The 18,165-nt window shown below is 45.9% G+C and overlaps 1 protein-coding gene across 7 annotated transcripts in view; it reads left to right on the forward strand.

Moving 5' to 3' along the window:
• OFD1 (OFD1 centriole and centriolar satellite protein) overlaps positions 1 to 13,010 on the forward strand; it is a 42,297-nt gene extending 29,287 nt beyond the window's left edge. For 6 of the 7 annotated variants that reach the window (XM_030305159.1, XM_030305156.1, XM_030305160.1 and 3 more), the window contains 6 exons: positions 201 to 324; positions 4,556 to 4,656; positions 5,561 to 5,680; positions 8,805 to 8,962; positions 11,591 to 11,743; positions 12,508 to 12,715. In XM_030305159.1, coding sequence (XP_030161019.1) covers positions 201 to 324; positions 4,556 to 4,656; positions 5,561 to 5,680; positions 8,805 to 8,962; positions 11,591 to 11,743; positions 12,508 to 12,675 — 824 coding nt within the window. In that variant the 3' untranslated portion in view covers positions 12,676 to 12,715. Of the gene's footprint in view, positions 1 to 200; positions 325 to 4,555; positions 4,657 to 5,560; positions 5,681 to 8,804; positions 8,963 to 11,590; positions 11,744 to 12,507; positions 12,716 to 12,864 lie in introns of those variants that run through there. The other variant, XM_030305157.1, reaches the window with a different exon arrangement.
• The last annotated feature ends 5,155 nt before the right edge of the window (positions 13,011 to 18,165 follow it).

Raw genomic sequence — 18,165 nt, forward strand, 5'->3', positions numbered from 1 at the left:
TTACCTCTGGTGAGTTGCATGTTTGTCACTGCTGTAGTTGTATTTAGGTGCTTGAATCATCAGTTTGGTAGATCATCTATGTGTCCTACCCAACTGTTTGCAAGGGTAGTGTTAGCTTTTTGAAGGTAACAGAACTGTTCAGAAACGACGTTGCTACCTTCTCCTTGCAATTTGTAATGGTCAAGCTTTCTGCCCCTTAGGTGGGGACAGATCCGGTGCTGCTGGCTGCAGTCCTGGTCCTGAGACAACGCCCCAGCCATCACCCTCTGAGTCCGGGCACAGCCCTTCCCTCCACCTGCTGCCCAGCCCTCCGGAGCAGGCCAGGTAACCCCGCCTTCCCCTCGGCCACACCCACTCTGGGTAGCCTCACCGGTCTCACGCTGGACTTGTTGGGGGGTTTGGGGGATATGAAAGACCACGTGGCAGTACAGAATTTGTAATCAGATTGTAAGATGACGTATGATCTTTGAGAATCCTCTAAATAACCTGCTTGGAGAAAATAACTCCTTTTAGCAAATAAGTAATTTCTACTGGTTTGCCAAGCTTGGCGTGTAGAATAGAGACGATGGGGTCAATAAACATCTTCATAGTTGCAAGAGTAGACTCAGTTTACAAAGATAAAACCAATGTACAAAACATGCAAAAACAAATGCAGTTGAAAACAATTTTTGGGTCCCCTGGAGGGCTCAGTCGGTTAAGTGTCTGCCTTCGGCTCAGGTCATGATCTCACGGTTTGAGTTTGAGCCTCGTGTCGGGCTCTGTGCTGACAGCTTGGGAGCCTGGAGCCTGCTTCGGATTCTGGGTCTCCTGCTCTCTCTGCCCTTCCCCTGCTCATTCTGTGTCTCTGTCTCTCTAAAAAATATAAAAAAAAGTTGAAAACCTTTTCACACATTGTTAGTCACTCAAAAATATTTTGGCATTTAAAATATAAACAACGTTACAATTTTTTTTTGGACCCGAGTATAGTTGACTCACGATGTTGGATTCGTTTCAGGTGTACAGGATAGTGATTGGACTCTGGACGTTATGCTGTGCTCCCCACGAGTGTAGCTGCTATGCAGTATTGTTAGACTCCCCTTGAGCGAATTCCCTGTGCTGTACCTTTCATACCCGTGGCTTCCTTGTTTCCTAAGTGGAAGCCTTTACCTCCCACCCACCTTCACCCTTCTGCCCACCCCTCCACTCCCTCTCCCAACTGTCAGTTTGTTTTCTGTATTTAGAGGTCTTACTCTTTCTTATTCACTTATTCTTGAGATGCCACATAGAAGTGAAATCATAGGGTATTTGTCTTTCTCAGTCCGACTTATTTCATTTAGCATCATGCCCTCTAGGTCCATGCGCGTTGTTGCAAATGGCAAAAATCGCATCCTTTATTATGGCTAATATCCCGCTAGGTATAGGTGCGTGTATACATGCTTACACACCCACGTTTCTTTATCCATTCTTCAGTCAGTAGATACTCGGGTTGCTTCTGATCTTGGCTATTGTAAGTAATGCTGCTGTAAATAGAGGGGTGCATAGATGTCTGCAAATTAGTATTTGTTGTCTTTGCATAAATACCCAAGAGTGGAATTCCTAGATGATCCGGTAATTGTATTTTTAATCGTTTGAGGAAGCTCCGTATCGTTTTTCAGTCGCTGCACCACTTGGCTTTCCCATCAACAGTGCTGGAGGGTTCCTTTGTCTCTACACCCTCACCAACACTTGGTGGTACTTGGCGTTTTGATTCTAGCCATTCTGACACATGTCACCTGATCTCTCCTTGTAGTTTTAACGTTTATTTATTTTTGAGACCGAGAGAGACAGAGCGTGAACAGGGGAGGGGCAGAGAGAGAGGGAGACACAGAAACTGAAACAGGCTCTGGGCTCTGAGCTGTCAGCACAGAGCCTGACGCGGGGCTCGAACTCACAGACCATGAGATCATGACCTGAGCCGAAGTCGGACGCTTAACCGACTGAGCCACCCAGGCGCCCCTCTCCTTGTAGTTTTAATTTGCGTTTTCCTGATGATGAGTGATGTTGGGCATCTTTTCCTGTGTCTTTTTGCCATCTGTGTGTCGTCTTTGGGAGCTGCCTCTTCAGGTAGTCCGGCCTTTTTTGTGAGATTATTTGGATTATTGGTGTTGAGTTGTATAAGTGCTTTACATATTTTAGTTTTCTTTTTTGAGAGTGTAGGAGAGGGGCAGAGGAAGAGGGAGAGAGAATCTTAAGCGGGTTCCGTGCCAGCACAGAGCCCTACACAGAGCTTGATCTCACAACTGTGACATCATGACCTGAGCCAAAAGCAAGAGTCTGACACTTAACAGACTGAGCCAGCCAGGTGCCCCTACGTGTTTTGGACATCATTGGATTTATCATTTACAAATCTCTTCTCCCATTCGGTAGGATGCCTTTTGTTTGGTGATGGCTTTTTTTTTTAAGCTGTGGAGAAGCTTTTTATTTTGATGTAGTCCCAGTGGTTTATTTTTGTTCTCTTGCCTCAAGAGACCTACCTAGAAAAATGTTGCAAAGGCTGCTGTCACAGAAATTCCTGCCTGTGCTCGCTTTGAGGATTTCTATGGATTCAGGTCTGAGGTTTAGGTCCTTAGCTTCTTTTGAGTTGATTTTTGTGTTGGGTATAAGAAAGTGGTCCAGTTTCTTTGTTTTGCATGTAGCTGTCCGGTTTTCCCAGCATCATTTACTGAAGAGGCTGTCTTTCCCCATTGTATATTGTTGCCTCATATGTCAGATTAACGGGCCATATTAACTTGAATTTCTTTTTGGGCTTTCTATTCTGTTTGATGGACGTGTGTGTCTATTTCTGTCAGTGCCATATGGTTTTGATTACTATAGCTTTCCAGCATATCTTGAAATCTGGGATTGTGATCCCTCCAGCTTTGATCTTTTTTCTCAAGATTGCTTTGGCCCTTTGGGGTCTTCTGTGGTTCCATACAAATCTTAGTATTCGAGTTCTATTAAAGATGCTGTTCGGGGGGGCACCTAGGGGACTCAGTCGGTTGAGCATCCGACTTTGGCTTGTGTCATGATCTCACAGTTTGTGGGTTGCAGCCGCGTGTCGGGCTTTGTGTACACAGTTTAGAGCCCGGAGCCTGCTTTGGATTCTCTCTCATTCTCTCAAAAATAAACATTATAAGATTATTTTTAAAAGGCTGTTTGTATTTCGATAGGGATTGCATTGAATCTGTAGATTGCTTGGGGTAGCAGGGACATTTGAACAACGTTACTTCTCACAATCCATGAGCATGGACTGGCTTTCTGTTGGTGTCCTCTTCAGTTTCTTTTATCAGTGTTGTATAGTTTTCCAAGTACAGGTCTTTCAGCTCCTTGGTTAGATTTATTTCTAGGTATTTTACTATTTTTGGTGCAATTGTAAATGGAGTTACTTATGTTTTTGTACTACTTCATTAATAGCGTATGTAAATGCAACTGATTTCTGGGTATTTTTCTATCCTGCAACTTCACTGAATCCATTTATTCCAATAGTTTTTTGGTGGAGTCTCTAGGGTTTTCTATGGATAGGATCATGTTGTCTGCAGAGAGTGACCGTTGACTTCTTCCTTTCCAATGTGGATGCCTTTGTTTTGTTTGTTTTTGAGAGAGAGAAAGAGAGAGCATGTGCACAAGTCGGGGAGGGACAGAGAGAGAGAGAGAGAGAGAGAGAGACAGACACAGAATCTGAAGCCGGCTCCAGGCTCTGAGCTGTCAGCACAGAGCCCGACGCGGGGCCTGAACTCACGAACCATGAGCTCATGACCTGAGCCAAAGTCAGCTGCTTAACCGATTGAGCCCCCCAGGTGCCCCATGGATGCCTTTTCTCATCTGATTGTTGTGGCTAGGACTTCTGGTACTATGTTGAGTCAAAGTGGGAAGAGTGGACCTCCTTGGCTTGTTCCTGATCTTAAGTTCCAATTTGCATATAATGGGAGTAAACCCTCAATTGGTAGTGGGTCCTGGGGTACGACTGCTTAAGCAGGCGTGGGTGGGTGTGTTCAGGAGCACAGGGGTGGGTGGCTCAGTCTGGGATTCGGGTCTCCTGTAGGACCCCTGTTGATGCCTAGTCCCCATGGCAGGAGATGCTGACTCCTTCATTCTGGGCTTCTGCATGTGGATTCCATTTTACTGTACAGAGTTGAAAATTGCCACGTGGGCCTATTATCCTAAATCGTGTTAATGGTTTTTTAGATCACTCTTGTAATAAAGCCAAAAAGAAAGACGAGACACGTGTGCTGAAGGAGGGCTTTTTAGTTTACGGGGGGCTTGGAGTGTAGCACTCTCAGCCGGCACGTGCTGGCGGTGTGCACAATTGTTTTCAAAACACTTTCGGGTTCTTTAAGAAATAAACTGCTCCCGGGAACAGCATGGTGATGAGGGTAGCACTTCTCTCCCAGCCAGTGCGTGGGGGGTGCCCACTGCAGTGTAGCCCTTGTTGTCTGTGAGTCTAGGGAAAACTGCTTTTCTGCAACAGTTTGAGTCCCAAAGAGTTTGTGTCATCCTGTGCTCTGGGGTTTTATATTCCTTCAACGTGACATCCTTGAATTTTATTCTTCCAATCTAGTCTTCATCAAAGACAGACAGAACTTGAAGAACAAGGAGAACTTTCAGATCCAGACAAGCTACCTTTTAAGGACAATGAGGAATTTGGATCATCTTTTGAATGTAAGTTCAAATAGGAGTCCTGGTTTTTAGAAGTTAAGAATGTAGAAAGCTTAGTTCTGGTGAAACATAACCACGGTCATAAAAAGCGAAGCTGTTACAGATTAGGACATTTTGATTTTTGTGGTAAAACCACAGATATTAACATACTGCCTCATTTTTAAATCACAAAGATTTTCGGGGGGTGGGGGGTTCGGAGTTCTGTTCGTTAAATGTTTCTGGATAGTTCACCATTTTGGAGTGGGCGCTAAGCCTCTAATTGAATCCTCAATTCAGTTTACCACTTTTGGGATTGCCTCAGATTTAAAATGATTTTTTTTGTTTCTCCTTTTATGGAACACGAGCATGCTAAGTTAGTTTTGTTTGAATTACACTGATTCCATTGACTGCCTCAGATTTAGAAAGCCCGTTGTTTAATTAAAGAATAGAGGTAAAATACTACAAGCTTAAAGAGTCTAGAAATGGTATCCTGGCCATGGCCCCGCTTTGTATATAAGCTGTCATCGTGTTTCGTGAGCTTCATCGCTAAGTGTGAAAGGTAGAATATTTTGAACATTTAAATGGCTTAGTGAACTTTTCAAAATCCCTGTGACTCCCCCTTGTTAGGCTCGTTAAATCATGATTTTAAATACAGTTCAAACGATTAGCAGCAACCAGGTGAGTTCTGGGACTCCGCTGATTTTCCTGTTGGGTGACTGATTTGATCGTGTGAATGAATGTAATTCTCAAAGCTAAAGAACACTTGCAGACGTGAACGCGGGCAGACGGGCGGCTGTGATGCAGACTCTAGAGCTGGCCCGGCTGCTCTGGCCGAGACTTGATGCTTGGGAGCGAGCGGTCCCCCCACCGCGCCGCACGCCCTTCCCTCGCTGTGGTTCCTGAGGACTCGCGTTCACACCTCTTGCAGATGCAGGGAGCACGCCGAGGCAGTTTGAGGTGGACGGCCTCCATCCTGCTGGCGACGTGCCTCACGTGGGTGCTGCCGCCGCCGCGGTGTCTGCCGGACCTCTCGCTTGTTGCCACCCCGGTAAGTTTTGCTTTGTTTGAACCCACAAAATAAGTTAACGAATTAGTGATAGTTAATACGACTTCGTTTTCTAGTTATTTGCTGCTTCTTTGCATTAAAGTCGGACAAGAAAAACCTTCCCGGGGCGCCTGGGGGCGGGGGGGGGGGGGTCTCAGTAGGTTGAGCGTCTGACTCTTGATTCCCACCCTGGTCATGATGTCACGCTTTGTGGGTTCCAGCTCTGCATCGGGCTCTGCTCTGAAAACTGGAGCCTGCTTGGCATTCTCTGGTCCCCCTGCATCGTCCCTCACCTCACACTCTCTCTCTCTCTCTCTCAAAATAAAGGTTTTTCTTTTTTTAACGTTGATCTACTTCAATCTTCAGGGAAGCTGATGACATTGGAGGAGAACTGGGTGTCAGACTTGTCTGGCCTGGCCTACCTGGTCTTTCCTCTTCCCTTCTCCAGACCGCCTGCTTCCCTCCCCAGTGGAGACATTTGAGCTCTGCCCCAGGGCTCAGCCAACAGGCATGTCCTTTTCTCCTTGAACCAGAGTGTTTGAGCCTCAGAGGTGAAAGGAAATGCCTCAAGTAAAACCACCTGTAGGTCCTTCCCAAACATCGGCGGAGCATCATCCCTAAAACCCATGGGATGCTTCTTGAAACCGGTTTGTTGGTTTCAGGCGCAGTTGGGAATATGAGGAATCACTGAAAGGAGCAAGAGGGTTGGTTTTTGCTGATTCCAGAGCAAGTCATTTCTGGAAAGTGCTCACTCAGACTCCATCAAGAGCCTTTTGCATACTGGATGCTTTTCTGGAAGCTGCCCCTGCTTCATGCAGCTTCTAGCAGGACAGTCAGCAGGCCATGGCTGATGGCATCCGATAGGACAGCCGATGGGGGCAGTGGTGCCCTAGAGCAGCTCTGATGGGCAGACACTGGAGTCAATAGGGAATAGAAATAACGCAATAGAATAAGGGACACGAACTGAGTTGACAGGCCTTCTGTTTTTGACAAGTACAGTATGTTATAATAAACGGCTTCTTAAATTACTACTAAACGGTGGGGTTACATTCTGATCGTTGAGGAACTCTCAGACCTGTTGTTTCACGTCTTGGTCTGGGCGCCAAGGGAGGTAAATACCTGCCTAAAACTTGCTATCTTTGTGCCAGCGGAAACCGTGCTTTTCTTCGCTCTTCCATCCGAAGAGGTTTCCCTCTGCCACTCTGGAGCCACCAAGTACACCTCGCAGCGAAGGAGCCCTTTCCTCATTGTCTCTTGAAATCTTCCCCCAGACGGCACCCTCGCCCTGAGGTCGCTGCTCCTTACGAGTGACGTGCCTCCAGCGAGGAGGCTGCGTTTCTGCCTATGCAAGTGGCCAGTGGCCGCCTCTAGGGTTTGAATTTCATGACCAGGATCAAGTGGAGACTGTGCTGCCGCTCTCCTGTGGGAGACGCTAACTTTTGGTTGGTGACTAGAGCACAGCCATGAGGCTGGAAGTCCCGTCGTGAATCTGTGCTTGTCTGTGTGTTAGCCTTGCTGGGAAAGCTGAGGTTCTGGACCAGAGCTGGAGGAGAGAGGTCAGCGTAGTCCTCTGTGGAACTGAGATCAAGTTAAACACGTGAGGCGTGGGGACGTGTGTTGTCAGCCTAGAGAACAGGCGATTCAAACCTGGACCTTGGCCGGAAGGGACAGAAGTAGGGAGACAGGTGCTTATGGGTTTTGACAAGGCAGGTACAAGGTACTGTGTGAATATGGTGCTGAAGTGGCCACTTGTCACTGTAGGAATGAGGAGCTCACAGAAGATGTGGCATTCAGGTGAGGGCTGGCATCCTGGGTGGGGCTTGGGGGAAGGGAGCACATCTGCTTGAGGAGGACGTGCGAGCGGGTAGCAGGGCAGACGGCGCTGTACTCGGGCACCCGTGTGCGTGCCAGCGCCTAGACGGGAGGTTTCGGACGTGAACGTTCAGGTGATCCAGGAGGTCAGGCAGGAAGGGAAAAGGCAGTTGGGCACCCGACCGCCACGGGTTTGGATTCCACCGGAGCGGAGCGTGTGCACAGCACATCCAGAAGTGACTGGTGCTCACGCAGGTGAAGGCGGGCTGCCTGGAGAGACCTTGGTCACGGAGACCCTTGACCAAGTGATTTCGGCCACCCGGGTGAACGGTGATGAGGACCTGAACAGCAGGAGGAGGAAGAGGAAAGTGTAAGCCCTGGTGACCGAGTGGACGTGGCGTGGCAAGAGCATGACTCCAGGGACAAGGATGAGGAGTTCAGCTAGGAAGCCAGGGCTGCAGGATCTCCTGTGTCGATGGCAGGGAGCCCGGTAGAAACATGGGTGTGAGCAAACACGGAGAGAGGTCGGGACCGGAGAGGGAGGTGTGGGAAAGGTGGGGGATCAGCCCAGCGGAGGTGGGCGGCGGCAGCTACTTGGCTAGACCAGGGGGAGGGTGTGGTGGTGTCCCATGCGGGGTGCAGGAGAGACTGCAGCACCCCTGCACGGGAGCAAGGCGGGGAGTTACAAGAGGGCTGTGTCTGGGCGCCAGGGGGTGGGGTGGCGGGGCTCAATCAGGTAAGTATCCGACTCTGGGTTTCCGCTCTGGTCATGATCTCCTGTGTGGGTTTGAGCCCACGTGGGGCTCTGTCCTAACTGCACAGAGCCTGCTTGGGATTCTGTCTCTCCCCTTCTCTCTGACCCTTCCCCACTTGTGCACACACACGTTTGCGTTCTGTCTCTCAAATAAGTATACTTAAAAAAAAAAAAAGGGGGGTGGGGGCTGTGTAAATGAATAGGGACGAACGGTTAAGTCTGAATCCTAGAGATGGGGGGAGGCTCCTAACCAGAGGCAGAAGTGGAAAAGTAGGGCTTGCCTGGGGAAGCAGTGAGGAGGTGGGCAAAGACGGGGAGAAGATGTGATGGGGGGGCATGGGAGGCAGCTAAAGTCATCGTGGTCAGGGTGGCTTATCTGCATCTCAGCCAAGTAAAGGCGGGGCGTGGTGCTCGGAGTGGGTTTGGGGGCTCACAGATGGAACAGGCCAAGAGCCCTCTGAGAACCCGGCAGATTCTTCCTGAGTCTTGGGAAGGGCCCCTGCTTACATCTGAAAAATCTGATGCTGGAAATGACTTGCTCTTTATTTTCTGTCCCATTAGGTCTAGATCAGAAACCAATGGGAGAACAGAAGGAAGAAGAAAAAATATGGGAACAGCACATGACAGAACAAAAGCAAAGAGAAGAAATAAGGAAGAGTGAACTGCAAGAAGCTTTAGAAAGGGAACGAAGAGAACTAGAGAAGCTGGATCAAGAGCGGGTAACGATCGGTGCAACCCAATTCTCTCTACCGGCGTTGGCACGGTGCCCTTCCTGAGTCCCTTGCTCTCAGGGAGGGAGGTCCTTGCTGTGTCCCAAAGTCCTAGGAGTGGCGGGCAACTTTGTCTGGTTTTGGTTTTTTACCATACAACATTCTTGCAGTATTACGGACTGTGTTCTCTATGCAGTACTTGACGTCTCTGTAACATAACTGGACGTTTGTACCTCTCAACACCCTTTATTTCACCCATCCGCCACCCACCTATCCTGCTGGCAAACACCAGTTTTCTGTATTTGAGCCTGGGTGTTTTTGGTTTGTTTTTTAGATTGCACATATAAGTGAAATCATGGGGTATCTGTCCTTCTCTGACTTCACTTAGCGTCCTACCCTCTAGGTCCATCTATTGTCGCAAATGCCAAGATCTCCTTTCTATGACTAATACTCCGTTGTATGTATATACTACATTTCTTTTATCCATTCGTCTTTGGATGGACGGTCAGTTGCTTCCATATCTTGGCCATGGTAAATCAAGTTGCTGTAAACAGAGACGTGCATATATCTTATCAAATGAACGTTTTGGGGCTTTTTTGTATAAAGACCCGGTTACGGATTCACTGGATCATGTGGTAACGGTATTCTCGATCTTTTGAGAAACCTTCATTCTGTTCCTCAGAGTGGCTGCACCAGTGACGACTCCTCCACATCCTCGCCAGCGTGGGTTGGTTGTTTCTTGCCTTTTCAATTTTGGCCATTCTGATGGGTGTGACGTCCTATCTCGTTGCTTTGATTTGCATTTTCCTGATGATTGATGTTGAGCATATTTTCATGTCTCTGCTGGTCATCTGAATGTATTTGGAAAAATGTTTATTCAGGTCTTCTGCCCATTTTTGATTGGATTGTTTGGGGTTTTGTTTTTTTCTTTTTTTTGGTATTGTGTAAGTTCTTCATATATTTTGGATAACCTTTCATTGGATATATCACTTACAAAAATGGTCTCTCATTCAGTAGGTTGTTGTTTCATTTTGTTGATGGTTTCCTTTGCTGTGCTGAAGGTTGTATCTTGATGTAGCCCCAGTGGTTTATTGTTGCTTTTGTTTCCCTTGCCTCAGGAGATCTATCTAGAAAAATGTCAAAGGCCAATGTCTGATGACTACCTATGCTTTCTTCTAGGAGTTTTATGGTTTCAGTTCTCACATTGATGTCTTGAATCTTTTTGAGCTTGTTTTTAAGAATGTGGTCCAGGCGCACCAGGGTGGCTCAGTCGGTTGAGCATCCGACTTCGACTCAGGTCATGATCTCACGCTCAGGGTTCAAGCCCCACACCGAGCTCTGTGCTGACAGCTCAGAGCATGGAGCCTGTTACAGATTCTGTGTGTGTGTGTGTGTGTGTGTGTGTGTGTGTGTGTGTGTGTGTGTGTCTCTCTCTCTCTCTGCCCCTCCCCCACTCGTACTCTGTCTCTGCCTGCCCCCCCCTCAAAATAAACATAATAATGTGGTCCAATTTCCACAGCACCATTTATTGAAGAGACTGTCTTTTCCCTACTGTATATTCTTGCCTCTTCTGTTGTAGATGAATTGACCATATTAGTGTGCGTTTATTTTGGGGCTTTCTATTCTGTTCCATTAATCGGTGTGTCTGTCTGTGCCAGTGCCATACCGTTTAGATTACTACAGCTTCATAGTCTATCTTGAAATCTGGGATTGTGATACCTCTGGCTTTGCTGTTTAAGATTGTTTTTGGCTATTGGGTCTCTTATGGTTCCATACAAATCTTAGTATTAGTAGGTTTAGTATTACTAAAAGCCTGCTTTAGACGTCCCAATCTTCTCCTTTCCTTTAAAAGACTGAGAGAGGTTGTGTATAACATAGACCTTAGGAGTTTCACAACAAAGAGGAGCTTTTACGAGCTCATTGACATGCATTCTCCTCTGGTCCTGGAAATAAGCCATAAATAAAGTTGATTTGTGAGAGAGGGTGGGAGGGAGAGAGGACACGCACATGAGCAGGGGAGGGGCAGAGAGCCAGAAGCCCAAGCAGGCTCTGCACTGCCAGCACAGAGCCCACCGCGGGACTTGAACTCCCATGAGATCATGACCTGAGCCAAAACCAAGAGTCAGACGCTTTAACCCACCGAGCCACCCAGGCGCCCCTAGATCTTGCCTTTTTTAAATGGGGTTTAAAGAAAGCTTCCGAGGTCAGCTAGGTGGGATGAGAGTAACCCAGGGGAAGTGACTGCTGGTCACCGGTGCCTTCCAGGGGCTCCCTTGTCCTCATCCTTCCTCTGGGTTTGTTCTGGCCTTCTTGGTCCTGATTGTGGTTCCAGGCGTGTGGATTACTCTTGTCACTTCATACGCTTGCTGAGTCGTCTTGAAATCTTCCATATGGATGTTCTTGGACTCCTGGTTAATTTGGCCTAAAGCACAGGACACGTGAGGCGAATTAATCCCCTCCTTCATTGAGATGGCTTGTTTGGTTTCTCTTGCATGGCAATGACTTCAGTTAAGGAAATTGTTCTTTGGCATGCAGGTTGTACTTACAGGATCAGGATTATATTACTATGCATTTTTAAACGTTAAAAAGTTGTGATATATTTGTGTTTCCTATGCTGGTGCCTAATGTATTCCACAGAGGATGATTGAAGAATCATTGAAGATTGAAATGGAAAAAGAAATGGAAATGACTGTTGAAGAAACGAAAGACCAGCCTGTCTGTGGTGAAAATCCTTTAGAGAAGTACATGAGAATTCTTCAGCAAAATCAAGACCAGGGGTCTGCAGATAAGGTGCTAATGCTTTGGACCGGCTGTCTGTGGAAGGGGTGCCGGGGGATGCTTTGGTTTGTTTGAAGACCTTAGGACGAGAATCTGCCTTCTCCACAAGAGACCACAAGTTGAGGCGTAGAAGATGCAAAGTTCAAATAGAGCCTTGGGTCTCTTGGCCAAATTTCATCACTTTTGTTTGGGTAAAGATGGAAGAGATCTCGGGGCGCCTGGGTGGCGCAGTCGGTTAAGCGTCCGACTTCAGCCAGGTCACGATCTCGCGGTCCGTGAGTTCGAGCCCCGCGTCAGGCTCTGGGCTGATGGCTCGGAGCCTGGAGCCTGTTTCCGATTCTGTGTCTCCCTCTCTCTCTGCCCCTCCCCCGTTCATGCTCTGTCTCTCTCTGTCCCAAAAATAAATAAACGTTGAAAAAAAAAAAAAAATTAAAAAAAAAAAAAAAGATGGAAGAGATCTCTGTGTGTCAAATTTGATAAAAGTTGACATGTGTCTCATTATTTTAAGAACAAGAAAGAAAAAATGAAAGGAGTATTCATGAATCAAAAATGCATTAGTGCTCTCTGAGACCTAAATACTTAAGTCTCAGACACTGGGTGTTGAGAATGGGTAGCAGGTGGTTTATTTTGATATAACTACTAAATTTGATGTTTAGAAGTCACCTCTTTTTCAGTTTCTTAAATGACCTTTATCTCAGAGTTGTTAGAGAAATCAAAGTATTGAATAAAATTCCTACATGTGTAATTTCAAAATTCTTTTTCCCTCTTGGTATCAGAGTTCAAAGGTGGTCAGAGAAGGCTCCCAAGTGGAAACAGTGCCATCTAGCAACAAAGACGAAAGGTATGGTTCCCCCAACGTGACGTTGCCTGCACAAACCATCGTGTGGTGGGTTGTGTCAGCCAAGGGAAGTGTTGAGATGTTTGAGTCTGCCTGTGAGAAATGAGTGAAACAGTCAAAATTTAGGGACTTCAAAAAAAAAAAAATACAGCATCTTTTAATTTGTGAAATTGGTTCTGAAATAAATAGTAAGCAAGGGCACAAAGCCCACAGGGAAAGAATGAGAACATGATAAAGATCCCTGAATAAATTTAACAAAAATTTAATAAAAATATTTTATTTTTCCTTAATTTAGTTTCACAGGCTTTTCTCCCGAAGGGCCAGATGACTTCTGGTAACCATGTTTGCTGCTGAGTGCCTTACCCATGTAATGTGACTTGAGGCCTGTTGATTTTCTGTCACGACACAAAATCCTCAATAAAAATCTTATGTGAAATCCCATGTGATTGTGTTTCTCATAATTTTATTTGGGTTATAAACGAAAAATCATCTAGTCTGGCAATACCTCTTCAGGCTTTGTTTGACGCTAGAAGGAGCTGGGGGTGGTAGGTTTGTTTTCACCTCCCCATTTTTGTCTTGCGCGATCTGTATTCGGAAAAACTTACTGGCCAAGTTCCGGACCTACGTTTCGGAAGTCTCCTCTGTCGCTTTCCTCTCCAGAGTTGGGCTGCCTACCCCCTGCCAAACAGGAGGCCATCTTCCCCACGCTCTCCTTGTGATCTGGCGCTGGAAATAGACACAGGTCTTTCCATCCCAGGCTCTAGAAAGAGTACGGTATCCCCTCCGGTCTTGCCTTTTGACATCTTTTTCTTAGGAACAAACACGACTCCTTAGATGGTGATCGAGAAGGTGACGTTAGCCAAGCACTTTGTGTACCAGATACAATTGAAAACCTTGATATGTATAACCTCAATTCTTCGTATCACCATATGAAACGTGTACTGGGACTATCCATATTTTACAGATGACGAAACATGAGGCACAGAGGTTAGTGACTTGGCCAGGGTCTCCTAGCCATCAAATTGCAGAGCCGGGACGTGTGCCCCGGTGGGAGACAGGTGCCGCCTCCACGCTGGGCTGTTGGGGAACTGCTCCCGTGGAAGACCTCCCACAGCTTACAGCGGCTTGTCTGGTAGCGAGCCCTTTCCAGGGTGACCTTGAGGGACCACACAGGGAACAAAGGAGATAACTGCCCACTGATGCAGCACCCCAAAACTTCCCCAAGGGGAGGAAGAGGCTCGCGTGCTGCCGTTCCCCTTTCTTCGTGCACACCGGCACCACAGTCTAGCGTCTGGTGTATGCAACCGCCTTGGAAGGAGTTCTCGAATGACACTGCCAGTATAGTCACCAAAAAGCATACCTAGGACAGCTCTGAGGGTGACCTAGCACCCGGTTTGCCTGGACCAGAGAGGTTCCCTGGGACATGAGGCTTAACGTGCTAACCGATGGTCACCCAGCTCCTGATGTGGGGTGGGTTTGTCCGGTCTGCCTTTCCAGTGAGGTCCCAGAGACCCACTTCCCTTTACAAATACAGACTGGGCTGAACTGGTTTTGCCAGGGATTCTTACTAGGTCACTGAGTTCCATGACCGAGGGGGGAAGGAGATTTTTTTTTTTTTGGAGTTTGTTACCGTTTGGGTGTCTAAGGAATCTTGCACCAAAGGGGACATTTTGGAGTAATGAAATGAGTTGTCCGGGCCCCTTCCTCATCACACTTAGCATATCAAGCCTGGAGTCCTAGTGCCACCGAGAACGTGGCATCTTCTCTTTCAACACCACCTCACTGGGTCTTTTTTTTTTTTCTTCCAGCTTCCAGATAAAATGAACATAGGACATCTTGTGAATCTTAAGGTATAGAAGGTGTTCAGGAAGGCTCTTTCAGAGGGGCACGTGCACTCCAATGTTGATAGCAGCGCTATTGACGATAGCCAAAGTATGGAAAGAGCCCAAATGTCCATCGACAGACAAAATGGTTAAAGATGTGGTAGATAGGTATACACGAGGCAGTCTTACTCCATGATCAAAAAGAGTGAAATCGTGCCATTTGCAACAACGTGGATGGAACTAGAGTGTGTTAGGCTAAATGAAAGAAGTCAGAGATGAGACAAATATGTTATGATTTCACGGACGGAATTTAAGATACAAATAGGTGGATGTAAGGGAAGGGAAGCAAAAATAACATAAAAACAGGGAGACAAACCCTAAGAGACTCGTAAATACAGAGAACAAACGGTTGTTGGAGGGGTGTTGGGTCCGGGAGTGGGCTAAATGGGCAGGGGGCCTTATTAAAGAAGGCACTTGTTGGGATGAGCCCTGGGTGTTACAAGTAAGTGATGAATCACCAAATTCTATTCCTGAAGTGATTATTACACTTTATGATAACTAACGTGGATTTAAATTAAAAATCTTTTTTTAAATATACAGAAGGTGTTGACATGGTAGGCTTACATGTTGCAAAATTATTACCAGCACAAAGTTAGGAAACACCTGCATCATGTCCCATAATTTCCACTTACCCGTGAGAACATAGCATCTTTCAAGTCTGTTACGATATCATTGACCATAATCACTCTGCTGTCTGTTGGATTTTCTGAATTGACTCCTCTCATAACTGGAAGTGAGTGCCCTCTGACCAACATCTCTTTTCCATTCTCCGCAGTTCCTGCTAACCACCATTTTCGTCTGTTTCTAGGAGTTAACCTTTTTGAGGTTTCCCTTAGTGAAGTCCATCCGTGTGGTTGCCAAAAAGCAGGATCTCCTTTTTTTCTCATGGCTGAATAACATTCCTTTGTGTATAGATACACCTTATCAGCTTTACTCATTCATCCCCTTGAGGGCCACTTAAGTTTCCATATCTTGACTATTGTAATATTGCCGTGCACGTGGCAATCCAGATATCTCTCCAAAAACCTGTTTTCATTTCCTTTGGGCAAGTACCCAGAAGGGACATTGCTGGATCATAGGATACTTCTAGTGTTTAACTTTTTTTGAGTGAACCTCCCTACGGTTAACCACGGTGGCTGCCCCAGTTTGCGTTCCCTCCAGCAGTGCACGAGGGTTCTCTTGTCCACATCTTCCCCAATGCTTGTTACCGCTGGTGTTTTTCATGATTACCATCCTAACGGTGTGATGTGATGTCTCGTTGTGGTTTTGATTTGCATTTCCTTGATGATTGACGTTGATCACCTTTTCATATATCCATATACTGTCTTTTGAAAACTGTTGAGGGGCGCCTGGCTGGCTTAGTCTGTGGAACCCCAGACGCCTGATCTCGGGGTTGTATGTTCAAGCTCCACATTGGATGTAGAGATGACTTAAATAAATAAAATCTTTTTTAAAAAGTTCAGTTCCTCTGCCCATTCTTTATTTGGATTGTTTTCTGCTCTTGAGTCATAGGAGTTCTTGATATGTTTTGGCTATTAACCCTTTTAACCAGATACCTGGTTTGCAAACACTTTGTTCCACTCCCTAGGCTGCCTTTTCACTTTGTCGATGGTGCCATTTGCTGTGCGGAAGATTGCTAATTTGATGTAGTCTCACGTGTTTATCTTTGCTTTTGTTGCCTTTCAGTTTTGTGTCAAATTCAAAAAGGAAAAAAAAATTGCCAAGACTGATGTCGATGAGTCTTCCCCCTGTGTTTTCTTCTAGGAATTTTGTAGTCTTCAGATCTTATGTTCAGGTCTTTTTTTTTTCCCCCAAGTCTTTAATCCATTTGGAGTTGCTTTTTGCATATGGTGTAAGATAGGGGTCCAGTTTCATTCTTACGCATGTGCCTATCCAATTTTCCCAGTACCACTTACTAAAGAAACTACCCTTTCCCCTTTCTTTTATATATCCTTGTATATTCTGGACTCATTTGTCATAATGGACTGTATATGAATGAGTTTATTCTGGGCTCGCTCTCCTGTTCCACTGTCTAGGTGTCTGTTTTTATGCCAATACCATACCGTTTTGATTATTTTTTTTTTTTCAACGTTTATTTATTTTTGGGACAGAGAGAGACAGAGCATGAACGGGGGAGGGGCAGAGAGAGAGGGAGACACAGAATCGGAAACAGGCTCCAGGCTCTGAGCCATCAGCCCAGAGCCCGACACGGGGCTCGAACTCCCGGACCGCGAGATCGTGACCTGGCTGAAGTCGGACGCTTAACCGACTGCGCCACCCAGGCGCCCCCCGTTTTGATTATTAAAGCCTTGTACTATAGTTTGAAATTTGGAAGTGTGATACTTTGAGATGTGTTCTTAAGATCGCTTAAGCTATTTAGGGTTTTATTTTGTTTCATACAAATTTTATGATTTTTTTAAAAATTTTCTTTTTGGAGAGTGGAAGCGGGGGAAAAGGGGCAGAGAAAAAATCCTAAGCAGGCTCTACACTGAGGTCCTCCACGTGGGGCTTGATCCCACGACCTTGGGATCCTGACCTGAGCTGAAATCAAGAGTCAGATGCTCAATTGACTAAGCCACCAGGACACCCCCTTAATTTCTGTTTCTGAGGCTTCATTTTTAGTGTATAGAAGCCCAACTGATTTCTGTATATTGGTTTTCTATCCTGCAGCTTTACTGAATTCACGTCTTGGTTTTAACGTGGTTTTCTAGTGGAATCTTCAGGGTTTTTTTTATATATAATGTTATGTCGCCTGTAGATAGAGACCATTTTACTACCATTTTTTGATTTGGATGGCTTCTCTTCCTTGCCTAATTGCTCAGGCTTGGTCTTCAAGTATTGTGTTGAATGAAAGTGGCAAAGTTGGGGCACCCTTGTGTTGTTACTGATCTTCAAGAAAAAACTTACAGCTTTCCACTGTTGAGTATATTAGCTGTGGGCTTGTTACATATGGCCTTTACCGTATCGAGGCATGTTCCCTCTGTACTCCGTTGAGAGTTTTTATCAGGATATTGAATTTGTGAAATGTTTTTTCTGCATCTAATGGAATGATTGAATGATTATTATCCTTCATTTTGTTAATGTTATATGACATTGACTTGCAGATGTTGAGCCATCCTTGAATCCTCAGAATAAATCCCACTTGATCATGGTGTGTAATCCTTCTAATGTACTGTTGAATTCAGTGTGCTAATATTTTGTTGAGGATTTTTGCATCTATGATCATCAGGGATGTTGACCTGTAATTTCATTTTCTTATAATGTCCTTAACTAATTTTTTTTTTTTAATTTTTTTTTTCAATGTTTATTTATTTTTGGGACAGAGAGAGACAGAGCATGAATGGGGGAGGGGCAGAGAGAGAGGGAAACACAGAATCGGAAGCAGGCTCCAGGCTCTGAGCCATCAGCCCAGAGCCTGACGCGGGGCTCGAACTCGCGGAGCATGAGATCGTGACCTGGCTGAAGTCGGACGCTTAACTGACTGCGCCACCCAGGCGCCCCTCCTTAACTAATTTTGATATCAGGTTAATACTGGACTTGTAAAATGAGTTTGGAAGCGTTCCCTTCTGTTTTTTTTAGTAGAATCATCATCTGGTCCTGGACTTTTTGTTGTTGTGGGAAGAGTTTTGATTTCTGATTTGCTCTCCTTACTAGTAATAGGTGTCTTCAGATTTTCTATTCATGGTTCAGTTTTGTTAGGTTGTGGGTTTGTA

The sequence above is a fragment of the Lynx canadensis genome, chromosome X, assembly GCF_007474595.2.
Source record: "Lynx canadensis isolate LIC74 chromosome X, mLynCan4.pri.v2, whole genome shotgun sequence".
Classification (NCBI taxonomy): domain Eukaryota; kingdom Metazoa; phylum Chordata; class Mammalia; order Carnivora; family Felidae; genus Lynx; species Lynx canadensis.